Source organism: Coregonus lavaretus (genome assembly GCF_964263955.1).
Source record: "Coregonus lavaretus genome assembly, chromosome: 7".
Lineage (NCBI taxonomy): Eukaryota > Metazoa > Chordata > Actinopteri > Salmoniformes > Salmonidae > Coregonus > Coregonus lavaretus.
This window is the reverse complement of record NC_139994.1, coordinates 50,083,036-50,103,206: the sequence shown is the minus strand read 5'-3', so window position 1 is coordinate 50,103,206 and position 20,171 is coordinate 50,083,036. Positions and strand designations below refer to the sequence as shown.

At 45.7% G+C, this 20,171-nt stretch overlaps 1 protein-coding gene across 1 annotated transcript in view; it reads left to right on the top strand.

Moving 5' to 3' along the window:
• Nucleotides 1-3,142: 3,142 nt before the first annotated feature.
• The window catches only part of dnah2 (dynein, axonemal, heavy chain 2), a gene marked incomplete at its 5' end in the record, with an annotated part of 216,531 nt that continues 199,502 nt past the window's right edge, over nucleotides 3,143-20,171 (top strand). Inside the window, 7 exons of the mRNA XM_084165815.1 lie at nucleotides 3,143-3,290; nucleotides 5,306-5,379; nucleotides 6,231-6,401; nucleotides 6,996-7,224; nucleotides 9,614-9,724; nucleotides 9,999-10,237; nucleotides 10,710-10,901. Of these exons, the coding sequence (XP_084021941.1) occupies nucleotides 3,143-3,290; nucleotides 5,306-5,379; nucleotides 6,231-6,401; nucleotides 6,996-7,224; nucleotides 9,614-9,724; nucleotides 9,999-10,237; nucleotides 10,710-10,901 (1,164 nt within the window). The remainder of the gene's footprint in view (nucleotides 3,291-5,305; nucleotides 5,380-6,230; nucleotides 6,402-6,995; nucleotides 7,225-9,613; nucleotides 9,725-9,998; nucleotides 10,238-10,709; nucleotides 10,902-20,171) is intronic.

The following is a 20,171-nucleotide window of genomic DNA, read 5'->3' as shown; positions in this document are numbered from 1 at the left end:
TTATATTTGCATACTATGTTTGTACATATAAACGCGTTTGGAAATTGCTTTCAAGGATGAACCAGACTTGTGGAGGTCTACAATTCTTTTTCTGAGGTCTTGGCTGATTTCTTTTGATTTTCCCATGATGTCAAGCAAAGAGGCACTGAGTTTGAAGGTAGGCCTTGAAATACATCCACAGGTACACCTCCAATTGACTCAAATTATGTCAATTAGCCTATCAGAAGCTTCTAAAGCCATGACATCATTTTCTGGAATTTTCCAAGCTGTTTAAAGGCACAGTCAACTTAGTGTATGTAAACTTCTGACCCACTGGAATTTTGATACAGTGAATTATAAGTGAAATAATCTGTCTGTAAACAATTGTTGGAAAAATTACTTGTGTCATGCACAAAGTAGATGTCCTAACCGACTTGCCAAATCTATAGTTTGTTAACAAGACATTTGTGGAGTGGTTGAAAAACAAGTTTTAATGACTCCAACCTAAGTGTATGTAAACCTTGGACTTCAACTGTGTACACTGCTCAAAAAAATTAAGGGAACACTAAAATAACACATCCTAGATCTGAATGAATGAAATAATCTTATTAAATACTTTTTCTTTATATAGTTGAATGTGCTGACAACAAAATCACACAAAAATTATCAATGGAAATCAAATGTATCAACCCATGGAGGTCTGGATTTGGAGTCACCCTCAAAATTAAAGTGGAAAACCACACTACAGGCTGATTCAACTTTGATGTAATGTCCTTAAAACAAGTCAAAATGAGGCTCAGTAGTGTGTGTGGCCTCCACGTGCCTGTATTACCTCCCTACAACGCCTGGGCATGCTCCTGATGAGGTGGCGGATGGTCTCCTGAGGGATCTCCTCCCAGACCTGGACTAAAGCATCCGCCAACTCCTGGACAGTCTGTGGTGCAACGTGGCGTTGGTAGATGGAGAGAGACATGATGTCCCAGATGTGCTCAATTGGATTCAGGTCTGGGGAACGGGCGGGCCAGTCCATAACATCAATGCCTTCCTCTTGCAGGAACTGCTGACACACTCCAGCCACATGAGGTCTAGCATTGTCTTGCATTAGGAGGAACCCAGGGCCAACCGCACCAGCATATGGTCTCACAAGGGGTCTGAGGATCTCATCTCGGTACCTAATGGCAGTCAGGCTACCTCTGGCGAGCACATGGAGGGCTGTGCGGCCCCCCAAAGAAATGCCACCCCACACCATGACTGACCCACCGCCAAACCGGTCATGCTGGAGGATGTTGCAGGCAGCAGAACGTTCTCCACGGCGTCTCCAGACAGGAATGTCATATGTCAATTTCACTACAGAATGTGCAAAAACTAATGCTGATCATTTTTAAAATTACCATTCACTTGGTTGGCCTACATTTGTCGATTATGATGATGAATGATTTTGTAAAATGAGTAGTGACAATTGGTTGTATTCACTCAAACATGGCATGCTCACTCAGTAACTCTTCTCTGCCAAACCTGCTGGATTTCTCACTGTGCTGTTTGATAATGAAAGCAATGTGATATGGTATTTATAATGGCTATTTATCTGAATTTGTATGGGCTTGAGACAAATTATAAAGATTTTTTCATGAACCTTTCATCATCTGCATCAAGATGGGGTAGCCTAATTACCATTTGGTAATTGTGGTCCTCTGTAGCTCAATTGGTAGAGCATGGCGCTTGTAACGCCAGGGTAGTTGGTTCGATCCCAGGGTCCACCCATTCGTAAAAATGTATGCACACATGACTGTAAGTAGCTTTGGATACAAGCGTCTGCTAAATGGCATATTATATTATTATCATGATTAGGAGATAACATACTGTATAATCAATTTGCAAACTGGGACATAAAGGCTCACATTCCATTATTGTAGAGGGCTTGCCTTCTCGTGCGGTGCGATTGCAACAAGAAAGGGCAAGAGTATGTGGAAGGGGTGCAAGCAACCCCCTCTCTTGTGCCGTTTCTATGGAGACGTGTCTACAAACGCGCCTCTTCAAAGCACGAGAGTGGAGACAACAACCATAAGAGAAACCGACAAAGTTGGCTAGCCAGTTTACTTCAAAACTATTGTATCACACCATTTCATATGTAGTGGTTTTAGAGTATGTAAGAATAAACAGTATTTATGTAGGTGTTATATCTAGGTAAATCATAAAAAACGTGGTGTTGCAAAGAGTTATTACCTGACGAAAGGTAAGGTGGTTGTCAACTAGCTAGCTACGTTAGCTATTGTAGCTAGCTAACTAGCTAGCTAATCTATTTGGTCTGCATCTCGCTAGTGAAATGCTGGAAAGTAATTCTACTTATATACAAATGTACCATTTTGGAAAGGAAATTATGAATTTAGCATGCCTTCAAATAATGACAAACTTATAAAGAAAGAAATGTGTATCGAGTTACATTAGCTAGTTACAGTATGTTCAATATACAGTAGCTAAGCCTTTTATATACTCACTTGACACTCGTTATCTCCAACTGGGACAATTCTTGGTGGCTATCCTCTGCAATAACTGTCCACTGTCTGACATTAAATCCCAGTATCTCTAACAGTTAGTTAATCTCTGCCAGAAGCAGACTCAGTCTATATTAATGTTATTGATCACTGTCAACTTTACCTGCTCCCTCCCATTTCACATCTAGGGTGTATTTCAAAGGGTTTTCTGCTAACCTTCTTTTTATTACTCCCATTCTCTTCTTTCCTCAATAACCTGTCTCCTTTATTATATAGCTACAACCCTAAGAAACTGACAACTTGGGAACTTAATCAAAGTTTTAATAAAGACATGGTCCCCCTGCCATCTTTGACAAGTGAGGTGGCTGGCTAGACCAGAGAGGGGATATCAGCCCCAGGTAGATAAATAGTTCATGAACCTGTTGCCTTTTTGAGTTTATTACTTTTGTCTCAGATGTGTCCTCCAGACAGCAGGACTGTCTGTCTCACACAAATTTGCAAGCATTTACTCTCTGGGCTGGACCACCACACAGTCCTAGGGAATAGGGTTTCCTATGGAGGGACTAAAGGCTCAGTTTATTCACCTTCACTGAGTCAGTGTATCAGTATATCTTTCTTTTTTTATTCTCCTCTACAGCTGACGACAAACATCAACGGCTGGTTCGTTGGCCATGGCGGACCCAGAGACGCCCCGCTCGGGCAAATCATCGGGCATGTCCAAGCGCTCCAGCTCTGGCAAGAGCAAGAAGGCCAAGAACCAGAGCATCACGCCTGCTCCTGGGGAGAGCCTGCCTGAAGACCAGGAGAGGCAGCCTGGAGGTAAAGGGCTAGAGGAGACATAACCAATCCTGAGTGCTAGGAAGTCTGTTTGTGTTATCGTGCCAGCTCCTTGTCACTCATTGTCCACCCTCTGCGGGGTCGGTACAACCGGATGCATCCGGTTTAAAGGGGAAATGGAAAGAGAGCCTGTGACGCGACGTCCGCGTTTGGACTTTAATAAGGCGACACTCTTAACTCCTCCTCCACATTTACTGGATTGGTTCAACAGTGCAGAAGAGAACCTCCCTGACAGTTGATTTTTCTCGTCAGGACCAGAAAGAAAGAAAGGCCTGCTACGTTAGGTTGCTCATTGTCATACCAAACAGGTTTGCCTTGAGAAGGACAGAAATAGAGTTGGCAGGATTACACAAACAGATCTGGGACCAGGCTAACATAACCAAACCTTGCCTCTAATTACTAACTAGTCTAGCATGTCACACAACCAGGATCGTGTTCAGGTGGGCGCAATCAACGCTCTAAACGTTGCACATAGAAATACTATATCATGGATAGAGCAGCTGGCCATTGTCTTACATCAGATAGCGCGTCGATTCCGCCTGCACTGATCTGTCTCGTATCTCCCAAAGGACAATGAGATAGATCGAAAGTAGTCCGGCTACAATGGGCTGTCTAACATTAGAAAATGTTACCTAGGTGACATTGTCTGTTGCTGAACCCCATTTCTGCCTCAAAACAGTCTAAATTAATCTAAGCTAAAACAATACATCTGTCAATAATGTTGATGTTTTTTTGGCGAGGAAGTCTTAGTCACCCCATTTTACATCTAGCTAAGGATTATGAGCAGTATTTCTGAAGTTTGACTATGGGCACAAGGGCTAGCATAAATGTGTCCAGCAATAGCTGAGCTAGTCACTGAAATCATCTTTGACTGAAACAATGCTGCTAACCAACCAGCTACCTACTTAGTGCTGCACACACAATGTTGAATCTTCCAACAAAAGCTAGCTAGCAAGCTACTGTAGCTAGATCGCAGGGAAACATTCTGATCTACGGACTGATTTATGATAACAGTCAGTTCCTCTTAATTGTGGGGCTGCATGTCTACAACTTCAGCGTAATTTAAGCAGGCTAAGCAAGCTTTTCATGTCAGTGAAGGAAGAGCTAGCCAACTAGCTAGCTAGCTGTGTCAGTAAGCTAGCAAGTTACAACCATAGACATTTAAACAAAAGTTAGCTACACAGCTGACCAAGTCACTGCACTGGCAACCAACGTCCTTCTACAGAATTTGTGCAGGAGATCGCCACCGTTTGTATTATTTCTCTCACAATTGCAAACGATTAAATTACTGTCACAACATTTTTTATAATTTTGCTAGTTGTTCTGCCAATTTCATGGAGAGTCAAATGAGAATGCGGTGATATAAAAAATGAGGAACTATGTTTAAATTTTTTGAATGGCGGACGCTCAATAGTTAAATGTGAATATGAGTTCCACGTACTACAAGACAGATCGATTGAGGGAGGAGGAGGGACGCCATCTGACGTGAGACAATGGCATCTTGCATGATTCCTTTTCTCTACATAATCTGGAAGTTTATGTCAGCCTGTTCTCCATAATGTATTTATATCTGAGAAGGTTGTGCCCTGCTGAACATGTCATCATGAACCATGCAACCATTCAGCTTGTTTTCTTCATAATTCAAATGCTCCAAATGACTCAATTAGCTATTTGTACTCTCATTGATTCGGTTGCCAAAAGGTTATTCAAATGACAAGACATAAAATAGATTTTACAACAGATACTTTTATCAGAAATTTATAAATTATGTAATTAAGTTATTACAAGAGCAGACGTTTATCGGCATTGAACTCAGAACCACTGTAATGACTGCACCCCCAGAATGACAGAAAAGAGAATAGCAGAGATTATCTTGACAATGCAGTAAATTAGATGTAGTTATGAAAATCTGAGTCTGTCTGTCGCAGTAATTCCGTATGCTTATTGAAATGTGTTGTGTGTGTATGCGCGTGCGTGTGTTTGTGTGTGACGCACAGAGGAGATTCAAGAGGAAAGCAGCCAAGGAACACCTGTGACCATAGTAGAAGTGGACACGTACACCATAGGCCTGGTAAATACATCATGATACTGTATCTCCCTAAAGCGAAGGTCCTGTCAACAGTAATGAATTGATTGTCAAATACAATGCACCACCAGCAGACTTAGAAATGATGGAATCAAATTACGCTGTATCTCCATTGCAGATGAACACACACACACGCTCACACATGCACGCACCCACTACAAAATGTCAAAAGCCAGTTTTATGTTTTATCCATAATCATAGGAGAAAACTTTTATCATGCAAAATATGACTCCAGAGTCCACTCTATTGGACACAATGGTATAATTGTGGAGAACAGGAGGAGGTGATTTGTGAGCAGCTGGTCAGTGAACCCGCACAGTCACTGTCTCTCTCATCAATTGAATTAATATAATTAATTACCACTCTGAACACACACACACACCCCCACACACACACAGAGATGGCATTTCCATGCAGTGACCGTAGCTCTGTGGAAGATGGCAGCAGCTGTGGGGCAGAGTGGGGGTGGTTGGTGGTGTAGCTACAGTGTTGGTGATCTAACTCCCATCCGCTACACAGTCTGCCTGCTAACATATTCCACATTACAAGACAGCAGAGCAGAGCACCACAGCCCTGTATCTATCTGCATAGTAATATGACCATGACATATTTGGGTAATAATTACATATTTTGGGGGTAGGCTGGCTCTTTCTCCTCTGTCCTCTCCATAAAGAAATAATACTGTGTGTTATTATTGCAAAAGCTTCTGGGAGTTTAGAATTGCATGTAAAGGAAGATCGGATGGTTGTTGTTGTAAAAAGGGCTTTATGAATTCATTTAATTGATTGATTATTTGCTTGTTTCAAGTTGTTCACCTTTCCCTTTTTTTTCTCCAGAGGATGCTGTTTAAAAACCGTGTGGCTCTGTCTAGCATGTCTAAGCTGCCATGGTCAGAGGAGAACGAGAAGGCCTTGGATAAGTTCATCCTGGACAGCTCCATCAGGACCCTAGTGGTCTACCCAGACCCCTACGCTGGCCTCAGGGTGGAGTACACCATGCCATCTCAGGTACAGTCTCAATAACCCTTCATATTGGGTCAAATCATAACTTTCACTTGAGTCGAAGTTTGACTCAGTCATACATTGATGTCAATGGGAGTCTAAGTCAAAGTTAGACTTAAGTTGAATGTTAGGATTTGCTCCAAAGCAGATATCCTTAAGTAGAGATCTCAGGTAGCTACTGCCCCAGCCCCAGCCCTGTTCACACACAGTTAGAACAAGGGAGAGATTCTTCCTTGAGCGCCTTCCTTGTACTGTACCGTCAGTGCATTGTTATTATGACAAATTATTGGAGCTTTGTAGATTGAGATAATGATGTCCCTGAATATCAAGCACCGTCTAAAAGAGACTCTGAGGAATTAAGACAAATGTCTAAAATTTTCAGGCAGCGCTACGCCACTTCGTTTCCTCCATATAACACAAAGGAGAATCAAAGAATGCAGAATTGAATTATGTATTTTTATATCTTTCGCTAATGTGTTACCTCTTCAAATGTATAACCCACTCGTGTTTCCCGCCTCCCCACACCCCCTCCTCTTCCTTAACTTGTTCTTCCAACCATTGTCTGGTGCTCCTCTCCTCCCCTCTCCCCCCTCCCTACAGGTGGTAGACCAGCTGGCCTTCTTCATCCGCTCTGATGGCGGTCTGATCCTTAAGGAGACGTTCGAGAGCACGGTGCAGTTTGGTACGGTGCGGGGCAACGCCACCGAGAGCCTGCTGAGGATGATGAACGGCGTGCACGCCCCCCAGGTCACCCTCAGCACCGCATGGCCCGAGAGCATCAAGAACAACTACTCCGCCCACATGCACCGCTTCCTCACAAACCTCACAGGTAGGTGCTGCTAAGTTACAGGTGGCTCCTCGAGTCGTCACAGCGCCACCTAATGTTAGCCTTCCACACACGCACCACTTCACCACTTAGCCACCCAGAGTTTGCACACAGTTCCTGCACTTCTTCCTCCCCAACTCCACAGAAGTCCCTCTTTCTTTCATCTTACAGCCAGTCTATTGTAGATCCTCCACACCTTTATCCCCCTCTCTTTCACCTCCACTTCTGTCTATTTCATCCCCCTCTCTCCCCACCAGGTCCCCTGAGCAGCCTCTTTGCACTAATATATCTAAAAAGTGGCCAGGCTCAGACCTAAAAAGCGGTCTTTCTGAGAGAGAACCGCAACAACAATGAAGGTGACATTTCTCCCTTTGACAAAACGACTGCTTTGACTGCAAACCATTGATCTGTTTCATGTACTGTAGCAGCCTACAGGGTCCTATTGTGCTATTCGTGCCTTATTCTTCCTCTCAGTAAAAAGGTAAAAGTTCTGAGTGAAAGTGACCTCAATGATGACACACGTAGTCATAATCATAATCACGCAGTGTTGTCAGAGTCACACACGTACACACACGTACACACACAGAGACACACACACACACACACACACACACACACACACACACACACACACACACACACACACACACACACACACACACACACACACACACACACACACACACACACACACACACACACACACACACACACACACACACACACACACACACATACACACACACACACACACACACACACACACACACACAGAGCCAGTGGTGCGCTATGATGGTTCAGTTATCATGCTAATTATCCAAATCACTGCAGACTACGCCACTCTGTATACTCTGCTTGTAAACAGAAACTGCACACCCACAATCAGAACACACACACACACACTAGTACTGACAGTAGTACTTTGCATTCTTTGTTTTCCCCTCTCTTCCCCCTGACTCATTTTACAGATCATATTCAGTCAATTATGTGCCCGCAATCTAAGAAAAAACTAAACATTTCAAGGATACCAAACTTTTTAAGAAAAGCAAATCACCATTCGTCCAGGGTAAACTAAACAACATTCTTCTTGTTGCGAGATATTGAAACTTTAAATTTACTGAGGCAAAAAAAGAATGATGTGTCCGTCTCAATGGCACCCTTTTCCATATATAGTGCACTACTTTTGAACAGAGCCCTATGGGCCCTGGTCAAAAGCAGTGCACTACATAGGGAATATGGTGCCATTTGAGACGCAACCACTGTGACTGCAGATGATGCCTTTAATACATTTGCTACATAAATATGTAATTAAGGTGAGAGCCAAGCACTGCCCAGGAAATATGGCCCCTGGTATACAGGTTTCTCGTACGCCTGGCCTGCTGCAGTAGCAATCAGGAAGCAGATGCATTTGGCCGGAAGGCAACGCTTTACCTCATCCTCTTGAGGTATCTTCATCCATTCACTTCAATCTGCCAAAGGTCAACTAACTGGTCCCCGGGATACATAGAAATACACAAAGTACAACAAAATATATCTGTACACATACATATGTATAGATACTTATACACGAAAGGTTTCCACTCAGACACATATGGATTCAAGCAGACACACACACCCAAAAACAGCATTGCTTTTAGCGGTTTTGTTCACGCCTCGCTGCTCCGAGTCGTCTCATTATCTCTCTTTCTGTTTTTGTGTTCTTACCCTTCCCATAAAGGCCAGAGCATCTCTCTGTTGTGCTTCCAGTCTTGCTTCGTGTTTGTGTGTCTCTCTCTGTGTGTGTGTGTATGTGTGTGTCTGTGTCTGTGTGTGTGTCTCCTAACTAGCCTCCCAGTCAAAGGCAGTACTGCCAGAGTCTCTGGTTCTCACTGATACTCTGAACTTTCATCTCTTTATTTATCAGGCCAATGCACTCTGTTTGGACACACCAACCACTTGTTCTTTCATTCAAACCATTTTTCTTTCATGTTTCTCTGTATGATAGTTTTTTTTGTTCAACCTTTCACTCCTGCATTTCTCGCTCAAGTGGTGGGATGTTTGAGGTGTATGGTGCAGGATGAGAGATGCGGAGAACTATTTCCACTAAGTTCTACTTGGTGGGCTACAGTAGAAGTAGTGAACATTGGTTTTGCCTGGTTTGTATCTATATACTAGATATTTGAATTTCATCTAAATGATGGAGGGGAACATGTTACAGTATTTTATAGATATACAACATCAGGCGTTTTTAAGGAAGTCAATTTAAAATGTTGTTGTATTTGCTGTATTTCTTGGAAATCAAATATATGAATGCTTCAGAATTAATGCTTGATCTGCATAGTTGTCAACACCATAATATGATTAGATGGCGTTTCATATAATAATATTTGTGTGTGTGTGTGTGTGTGTGCAGACACCAGGTTCAAGCTGGTGGGCAACACATTGCTTTATATCCCAATGGAGGCCCTGCAGCATAGCCCAGAGGTGGCCAGCAAGGACAAGGAGCTGGTGCAGAGACTGGAGAGTAAGACTGGGGCGGGGGAGTGTGTGTGTGTGTGTGTGTGAAGCTGATGGCGGCGTATTGTCATAAATATCACAACATCTCCACATTCTAATTCATGAGCAAAATTCATGTTACTCCTAATGTACCTGACTCTGTTGTGCTCTGTTATCCTCACCTTCATCTAACTCAACTGCCCTGCCATCTTCTGTCTGCTCCCTCTCCTTTCGCTCTCCCTTCTCTGCTCCTTTCCTCCCCTCCATCACCTCTCCTCCTCTCCCTTACCTCCCCTCCCCAGTGGTGATGATCCACTGGACCCGTCAGATCAAGGAGGTGCTGAATGCCCAGGAGACGGTGGAGACGGGGGACAGCTCTGGTCCCCTGGAGGAGATCTCCTTCTGGAGGAGCCGCTGTGCCGACCTCTCTGGGATCAGCCAGCAGCTGCAGAAGCCTGGGGTCCGCCACATCCAGGCCACGCTGCAGCTCTCCAAGTCCTCCTACGTACCCCCCTTCTGCAAGCTGACCAAGCAGATCCAGGTGCCAAGCAGACACACACACACACACACACACGCACACACACACACACACACACACACACACACACACACACACACACACACACACACACACACACACACACACAGCAGAGAGGGATTTTAAAAAGAAGCAGACACATAGCCTGGTTCCAGTGTTTGTGCTGTCTTGCCAACTCCTGGCGTGACAGAGACCATAGGAGTTGGCAAGACAGTACAAACAGATCTGGGACCAGGCTAGCATGCATATAGCAGACATGGGATATTTCCTGATTATGCAGGAATTCTGAATTCTGACACTGTAGAGTAATCTATTCATAAATCATTGAAATTGAGTTCACCTCACCAAAGTTCACCTCAAACCAATACCCTCTATCCAAGTCCTACCACTCCGCTCCCTACTAGGGCTCTGGTCGAAAGTAGCGTACTACATAGTGAATAGGGTATCATTTGAGACGCTGTGTCTGTGTTTCTAGGATGGCTCTCTCCAAGCCCAGTCCAACCTGTCCTTCCTGTCCCTGCTGAGGGAGCCCTGTGAGGAGATGGCTCAGCTCAAGCCTAGAGAGGTGGCTCCCAAGCTGGCCCATGTCCTCAACCTCATCCGCCTCATCTGGGTCAACTCTGTTTACTACAACACCCGCGAGAGGCTCACCGCTCTCTTCAGAAAGGTAGAGATACAGTTGTGCTTTTGTATTGTATGGGACAGACCCTCTCTCTGTCCGATTCACTCCAGTGAAAGGTTGGGGTCAATTTCATTTCAATTCAATCAATTTGGAAGGTGAATTGAAAGTTCAATTCGATTGGAAAAATCGTAATTGAAAATGAATGAATGGCACTTTTCAATTCTTGATTCAATTGACTGAAGAATTTAAATGGAATTGACCCTAACCCTGCTTCACTGAGCCACCCAGTCATATCCCTCCCTATCAACTCCTACCATTTACAGCTCCTTCTGCTAAATATTCAGCCTATCAGCTGGCCCTCAGGTCCTCTCTCATGTTACTCAGCACTCCAATCAGAGCGTACTACTACTCCTCTGTTCCTCTGATAAGGCATCAGCTTGTAGTAACAGAGAGAGAGAGATCACAGCCACAACACCCCTTCCCTGTTAGCCGAGTAGAGGGCCACACTAGTTTTATTATCCTGCCATTTTTATTTCAATCTCCTAGAGAGACGAAGCCGGGAAAAGCATTTAACCTCTCATAATTACGCCCTGACCTTCCCCTCTCCCGTCGCTGGAATCGTTTGTTGCGTTCCTCCCGACCGTATTCCTGTTCTAGTTCAGTCTCCTTTTCTAGTCTCTCTCTCCGGCCCTTTGATAATACATCAAGGAGAGAGACTGACTGGCACAAAACATTTGATTTAATTGTTTCCTTGGGGTTAGTGGGGGTGTGGGCAGGGGAGCAACATAACCTAGCTCAAAGGCCCACCAGCCACGGAGGTTTCAAAGGAGCCCCTCTCTCTCCCTCCCTCTCCTCTCTCACTTCTTCCTTCATCCTCCAGCTCCACACACATGGTCCAAAGACACAACTTTAACCCGCTCAAAGGGCACAGTGCTCGGGTCGGATCAACCTTCATCCAACACCTCTCACGGTTTCTCCACCAGCTGGAAAGAAACTAGTGTAACGTACAAAGAAGGAATAGTGGACCTTCTGTTCAATAATGTTTGGGGGAAATGAATGCTTATTTTGAATAGCAGTTTGTTTTAGCAGGGTTTTCTCTGTTTGTTATAATATAATATGCTGAGGAACAGTGATCAGTTCATAACTTCACACTGACTGAAGCGGTGCCTTGCTCCAAGCATCACAGATGGGCTTTAATGTCTTTTACTTCTTTTCCCACTAGTTCTCTGTGATTTCTACTATGTGATAGGGCTTTTTCTCTGCCCTCCTATTTATTATTCCTACAAACCCCTCTGAAAGAAAAGCATTTTTTTTAAACAACCATTTTGCTGCTGCAGTGCGTCTAACTGTGCACTGTTGCACTACTGCATAAAGGCATTCTGTGTAGAGCCAGGAGTTTCAAGGCATCATGAAGGCATCATTGGTGACCAGTGACCTGGATCACACTACCTGGTTCATAGACTTGGCTCGGATCATCTACCGCCGCTCCTTTCGCTCAGCAACCGCAGAGCAACCCCAACCACCACTGTTGTCATTGGCTGTAACTCTAATGACCCCAAGTTATTCCTGTACCACCAGCTGTGTGTGTGTGTGTGTGTGTGTGTGTGTGTGTTGCTACTGCTGTGTCCACCACCACCACCACCACCACTCTCACTACGTTTTCATTGGTCTCATGGTTGAGAGGCTTTTCTCCCTCCAGTGGTGTAAAATAATAGGAAAGAAACGATGTGTGTTTATTTCAGCAAGAGAAGGAATGACGATTCAATCTGTTTTTTCTCTTTCTGAGAGCTGGAGCAGAACCAGCTCTGTCTGATGTGGTTTCCGCTGTGTTTGAGTTTTGGGCTAATCAGTTCTAATCAGAGTACATTAGAATCATGGTAGAAGCAGTGTGTGTTTGTGTGCACGCATGTATAGAGCTAATGTGTGTGTGTGGTGGTGCACGTGTGTACATGTGGATGTCTGTGTATGTCTGCCTTGCCACCCACCCTCGCCTCCCTGCTGCAGGGGCCTCACTAACCATTTTCTTCATTTGTTGCGGCTTTGCTTTTCTTTGTGCTGCTTGTGAGAGAACACAACACAGACCCTGAGGCCATGGACTTATGACTGTGGTACACTGTTTCAGCTAATGCCCAGAGAGAAAAACATTTTAAAAAAACGAAATAATAAACCCCTTATAATAATAGCTGAAGTAGTGTGATCATTTTGGAGTACTGGTAATTGTTGAATATACACACGCTCATGGTTAATTAGTCTTACAATGCATCCCAATGGACACTGGTCAACTAATACACTAGTGAATAGGATTCAGACATACATTTTCTTAGTATTAAAGGGATAATCCACCCCAAACCACTAATTCCTATGATTAACAGTGTTAAATCGTGTTAAATAACACTAATATGTGAAAACAATAATTTATGTGAACAAATGTTTCATTTTTTTGTTATAACAAGGTTGGTAGAAACATTTGAAAATTGTTTTTGGAATCTGTTGCAGTTTAAGACTACCACAAAATCCACAATGCAATGCTCTCTTTCTCTGGGCTGGCTGGCTGGCTAGCTAGAAAACATAGCTACACACAATAATACCAAGTAGCTAGCTAGCTGTAAAATCGCCCAAACAAAATGCACTATCAATTTAGGAGTCTTACTCACCGAGTTCAACTTGCAGTTCGTCTCTGCCACTGAGCTATAAACGGCATCTCTGCCCAGAGTGAGAGCAGAGTAACGTTGCTTTCCCACAGAGATACTTTTGAGGATATGGGAAACTGCATTAGAGTCGTATTAACGCACATTGTGTACGTTGCCCATAAGTCGTCAATGGGCCGCGCGGTGCATTCTGGGTGATTCTGGAACAAGGAGAGCTGTCCTTCAAGGAGTGAATGGGAGTCAATTGGGCACTAGCTCAAAAACAGAACATTAGCATGAATTTCGTGAACAAGAAGTACAACATTGCAAATACTTTCCAAGATGTGAGATAATTAACTTGTTCTCTGTAATATCGTATAGCTTTGGAAGATCGTATAGCTTTTAGAACCCTGACTTTTAGAAAGGATTGCGACCCTACCTTACACAGAAAGTGGCACAGGTCTTAATCCAGGCACTTGTCATCTCCCGTCTGGATTACTGCAACTCGCTGTTGGCTGGGCTCCCTGCCTGTGCCATTAAACCCCTACAACTTATCCAGAACGCTGCAGCCCGTCTGGTGTTCAACCTTCCCAAGTTCTCTCATGTCACCCCGCTCCTCCGCACACTCCACTGGCTTCCAGCATCTACTACAAAACCATGGTGCTTGCCTACGGAGCTGTGAGGGGAACGGCACCTCCTTACCTTCAGGCTCTGATAAGACCCTACATCCAAACGAGGGCACTACATTCATCCACCTCTGGCCTGCTTGCCCCCCTACCTCTACGGAAGCAAAGTTCCCGCTCAGCCCAGTCAAAGCTATTCGCTGCTCTGGCACCCCAATTAAAAAAGAATAATAATAATATTGGTGGAACAAGCTCCCCCACGATGCCAGGACAGCGGAGTCACTGACCACCTTCCGGAGACACTTGAAACCCTACCTTTTTAAGGAATACCTGGAATAGTATAACAGTAATCCTTCTACCCCCCCTCCCCCACCCCCCCAATTTTATTTTTTTTAAAGGAGTGGTTGTCCCACTGGCTATCCTAAGTTGAATGTACCAATTTGTAAGTCGCTCTGGATAAGAGCATCTGCTAAATTACTTAAATGTAAATGTAAATTGCATGGCGATTAGCTTAGCAACCGCGTGACGCAGCATGACAACGTGAATCCGATGGGTCGACAGTCAGTTGGGTGGGGCATTTCCTCATTCATTGCCAAATGGGATTTCTATCTCCTCCTTTCTGTAATATCTCTGTTTCCCACAGACACAGGCGCATTACGACATGGTACTTGAAGGAGAAACGAAGTGGAATAATTTGGTAGACTGTTTAGATTGAGCACATCTAAGCGAAATATATACTTTGTCATGACGATATAAATGGATGGATGTGTTCTAAACAAGTATGGCCATACCATCTATTGGCTGATTTGGCGATCTGGAGTGCATGTAATTGTTTTAAAAACGTTATGAAATATGATAGTGTGTTATCCCCTATCTCCAGTGACGAGAATTATGTAACTATGACGCGTTTCTACACGATTTCCTGATTTTCACAGACGTACAACTTAGAAGTTAAATCATTGGGAATTGTAATTTTTTTACCCACTGACAGAACATAGGCTTTCACCAAATAGACAGGAGTTTCATGATTTTTATTTCTGGGGGTGGATTATCCCTTTAATAATAATAGTCCCTGGTATGTAACGGTATGCTTCCAGTTTGTCAAGTTCTGGCAGACAAAACTAAGTAAACAGAACAAGGCAGCTGTTTTGTCAGAGCTGTTCACAGGTGTTTGCTCCTGCTGGTGTGCGGCGGTGCAGCCAATATTTTCTTACCTTTCAAACTCATTTCTGCTGAACCGCTGCCAGTGATAGGTCAAATGAAGTGGTGGTGGGAGGGTTCCTGTGGATGCTGCGGCTGCCCTATTGGTCAGTGATGGTGGAGCTAGTTCAAATACATTACTGAATCTTGACTGAACAATCTCTGGTTTATGTTCACACAAGCAGTTTGCCATCATCCGATTTCAGTTTATTAGCAAACTAGCTAGCTAGTTCTACATCCCCACAGTAGCTAGCTGCGTTCCAAACAACTCCAGTTGAGATCATCACCAAAAGAGACATAGTGGCACTTCATGGCCCGTATCGCCCTCTACTGTATTGGTCTGTTATAGCCTTGAACTAAACCTAAATAAATGTACCGCGAGAGGGTTTGTGAATAGGGTCTTTTTTTCTGCTTTTAGCTCCTAAGCAACTTTGCAGTATTATTTTGTTGTTGTGTTGTTTATTATTTCTTACGTTATTAGCCCAGAACGTTTTTTGTGTTATTACATACAGCCGGAAATAACTTTGGGATATCAGAGCGGCGGTAACTCACCAGCATTACAACCAGGAATACGACTTTCCCGAATTGGATCCTTTGTTCATACCCCCCAGGGCAATTTAACTTATTCCAGAGGCCGCTCCATGTCGCCGCTGGCGGAGAAGAGGTATTCAGAGTGGACTTCTAGTCCGACTCAGGAGGCGGGCACACCACCATCGCTTCTGTGTATATTACTCGCTAATGTTCAGTCCCTGGACAATAAAGTAGACGAGCTCAGGGTGAGGATCTCCTTCCAGAGAGACATCAGCGACTGTAACATACTCTGTTTCACTGCATCATGGCTCTCTCGGGATATACTGTCCCCGTCCATACAGCTAGCTGGGTTCTCAGTTCATCGCGCAGACAGGAATAAAGAACTCTCCGGGAAGAAGAAAGGCGGGGGTGTATGCTTCATGATTAACTACTCATGGTGTGATTGTGATAACATACGTAAACTCAAGTCCTTTTGTTCACCCAACCTAGAATACCTTATAATCAAATTCCGATCCTATTACCTCAGAAGATAATTATCTTCAGTTATAGTCACAGCCGTGTATATTCCCCCTTAAGCTGATACCACGATGACCCTCAAGGAAATACACTGGACTTTATGCAAAATGGAAACCACATATCCTGAGGCCGCATTTATTGTAGCTGGGGATTTTAACAAAGCAAATTTGAAGAAACCGCTACTGAAGTTCTATCAAAACATTGACTGTAGTACTCGTTTAGGGAAAACACTAGATCATTGCTGCTCGCCTTTTCGAGATGCCTACAAGGCCCTCCCCCACCCTCCTTTCGGCAAATCAGATCACGACTCCATTTTGCTCCTCCCTTCCTATAGGCAGAAACTCAAACAGGAAGTACCCGTGCTAAGGTCTATTCAACGCTGGTCTGACCAATCGGAATCCATGCTTCAAGATTGTTTTGATCACGCGGACTGGGATATGTTCTGGGTAGCCTCTGAGAATAACATTGACGCTTACACGGACACGGTGACTGAGTTCATCAGGAAGTGTATAGGGGATGTTGTTCCAACAGTGACTATTAAAACCTACCCAAACCAGAAACTGTGGATAGATGGCAGCATTCGCACAAAACTGAAAGCGCGAACCACCGCATTTAACCATGGCAAGGTGGCTGGGAATATGGTCAGTAAGGCAAAACGTCAGTACAGAGACAAAGTGGAGTCGCAATTCAATGGCTCAGACACGAGACATATGTGGCAGGGTTTACAGACAATCACGGATTACAAAGGGAATACCAGCCACGTCGCGGACACCAACGTCTTGCTCCTAGACAAGCTAAACACCTTCTTCACCCACTCCCAAGGACTGTGTGTCACGATCGTCATGGAGAGACCAAGGCGCAGCGTTGCGGGTGAACATATTTATATTTATTAACTAGATCACACGATCAAAACAATGAACGAAACGTGAAGTCCTTCGATACACAAACCAAAAGGAACAAGAAACCACAACACAAAGTGAAAAGACCGATAGTTAAATATGGCTCCCAATCAGAGACAACCAGCTGACACTCGTTGCCTCTGATTAGGAGTCACTCAGGCTAACATAGATATACAAAACATAGACTTACACACCCTGGCTCAACATAACATAGTCCCCAGAGCCAGGGCGTGACAGTACCCCCCCCCAAAGGCGCGGACTCCGGCCGCGCCAAACAACCACAACAGGGGAGGGACCGGGTGGGCACTCCGCCTCGGCGGCGGATCCGGCTCCGGACATGACCCAGGCACGGGTTGTGCTGGACTGACGACGCACACCCCTGGCTTGATGCGTGGAGGAGGAACGGGCCGGACCGGGCTGACGAAGCGCACCCCTGACTTGGTGCGGGGAGCAGGAATGAGCCGGACCGGGCTGACGACGCGCACCACTGACCTGGTGCGGGGAGCTTGGATGGGCCGGACTGGGCTGGCGACGCGCACCACAGACTTGGTGCGGAGAGCAGGAACGGGCCGGACAGGGCTGACGAAACGCACCATAGACTTGGTGCGGAGAGCAGGCACGGGCCGTGCCGGACTGACGACGCACACCACTGGCTTGGTGCGGGAAGCTTGGATGGGCCGGACTGGGCTGGCGACGCGCACCACAGACTTGGTGCGGAGAGCAGGAACGGGCCGTGCGGGACTGACGACGCACACCACTGGCTTGGTGCGGGAAGCTTGGATGGGCCGAACTGGGCTGGCGACGCGCACCACAGACTTGGTGCGGAGAGCAGGAATGGGCCGGACCGGGCTGGCGACGCGCACCACCGACTTGGTACGGAGAGCAGGAACGGGCCGGACAGGGCTGACGACGCGCACCACAGGCTCGGTGCGAGAGGCAGGAACAGGCCGAACCGTACTGGGGACACACGCCACTGGCCCTATGCAGGGATCAGGAACGGGCCGGACCGGACTGGTAATACACCCCAGTACCTCTCGCCGTGCCTCCACACTTTCCCTCTCCTCTGTGACCAGTGGCCCCCTTAACCTGGCGGCCTCCTCTTCACACCCGCTGGACCGCTCCATCGCGGCCTCCTGCTGCCCCGTCGTCCACGTCGTGAGCCCCCCCCTAAACATTTTCTGGGGTTCTCTCCTCCCCGTGGACCAGGCCTCCCTAGCTCTCGCCAGACTCTCGATCCATTGCTTCATAGACCAGCCTCTCTCCTCTTCACTTAGCGTGGCCCAGCCGAAACTCCTACTCCCCTGATCCCAGGTCCTTCCTCTCTCCTCTTCACGCTGCTTGGTCCATTCTTGGTGGTTTCTTCTGTCACGATCGTCATGGAGAGACCAAGGCGCAGCGTTGCGGGTGAACATATTTATATTTATTAACTAGATCACACGATCAAAACAATGAACGAAACGTGAAGTCCTTCGATACACAAACCAAAAGGAACAAGAAACCACAACACAAAGTGAAAAGACCGATAGTTAAATATGGCTCCCAATCAGAGACAACCAGCTGACACTCGTTGCCTCTGATTGGGAGTCACTCAGGCCAACATAGATATACAAAACATAGACTTACACACCCTGGCTCAACATAACATAGTCCCCAGAGCCAAGGCGTGACACTGTGGCCGACGTGAGTAAGACATTTAAGCGTGTTAACCCTTGCAAGGCTGCCGGCCCAGACCGCGTCCTGAGAGCATGCGCAGACCAGCTGGCTGGAGTGTTTACGGACATATTCAATCTCTCCCTATCCCAGTCTGCTGTCCCCACTTGCTTCAAGATGTCCACCATTGTTCCTGTACCCAAGAAAGCAAAGGTAACTGAACTAAATGACTATTGCCCCGTAGCACTCTCTTCTGTCATCATGAAGTGCTTTGAGAGGCTCCCTCCTGAGATGTGTGCAAACCTGGTGGCCAACAAGAAACGTCTGACCTCTGTGATTGCCAACAAGGGTTTTGCCACCAAGTACTAAGTCATGTTTTGCAGAGGGGTCAAATACTTATTTCCCTCATTAAAATGCAAATCAATTTATAACATTTTTGACATGCGTTTTTCTGGATTTTTTTGTTGTTATTCTGTCTCTCACTGTTCAAATAAACCTACCATTAAACTTATAGACTGATCATTTCTTTGTCAGTGGGCAAACGTACAAAATCAGCAGGGGATCAAATACTTTTTTCCCTCACTGTACGTCAGAATGCTGTTCATTGACTATAGCTCAGCCTTCAACACCATAGTACCCTCCAAGCTCATCATTAAGCTAGGGGCCCTGGGTCTGAACACCGCCCTGTGCAACTGTGTCCTGGACTTCCTGACGGGCCGCCCCCAGGTGGTGAAGGTAGGAAACTACACCTCCACTTTGCTGATCCTCAACACAGGGGCCCCTGAAGGGTGCGTGCTCAGCCCCCTCCTGTACTCCCTGTTCACCCATGACTGCGTGGCCACGCACACCTCCAACTCAATCATCAAGTTTGCAGACGACACAACAGTAGTAGGCCTGATTACCAACAATGACGAGACACCCTACAGGGAGGAGATGAGGGCCCTGGCAGAGTGGGGCAGGAAAATAACCTCTCTCTCAACGTCAACAAAACAAAGGAGCTGATCGTGGACTTCAGGAAACAGCAGAGGGAGCACGCCCCTATCCACATCGACGGGACCGAAGTGGAGAAGGTGGAAAGCTTCAAGTTACTCGGTATACACATCCCTGACAATCTGAAATGGTCCACCCACACAGACAGTGTGGTGAAGAAGGCGCAACAGCGCCTCTTCAACCTCAAGAGGCTGAAGAAATGTGTCTTGGCCCCTAAGACCCTCAGAAACTTTTACAGATGCACAATTGAGAGCATCCTGTCGGGGTGTATCACCGCCT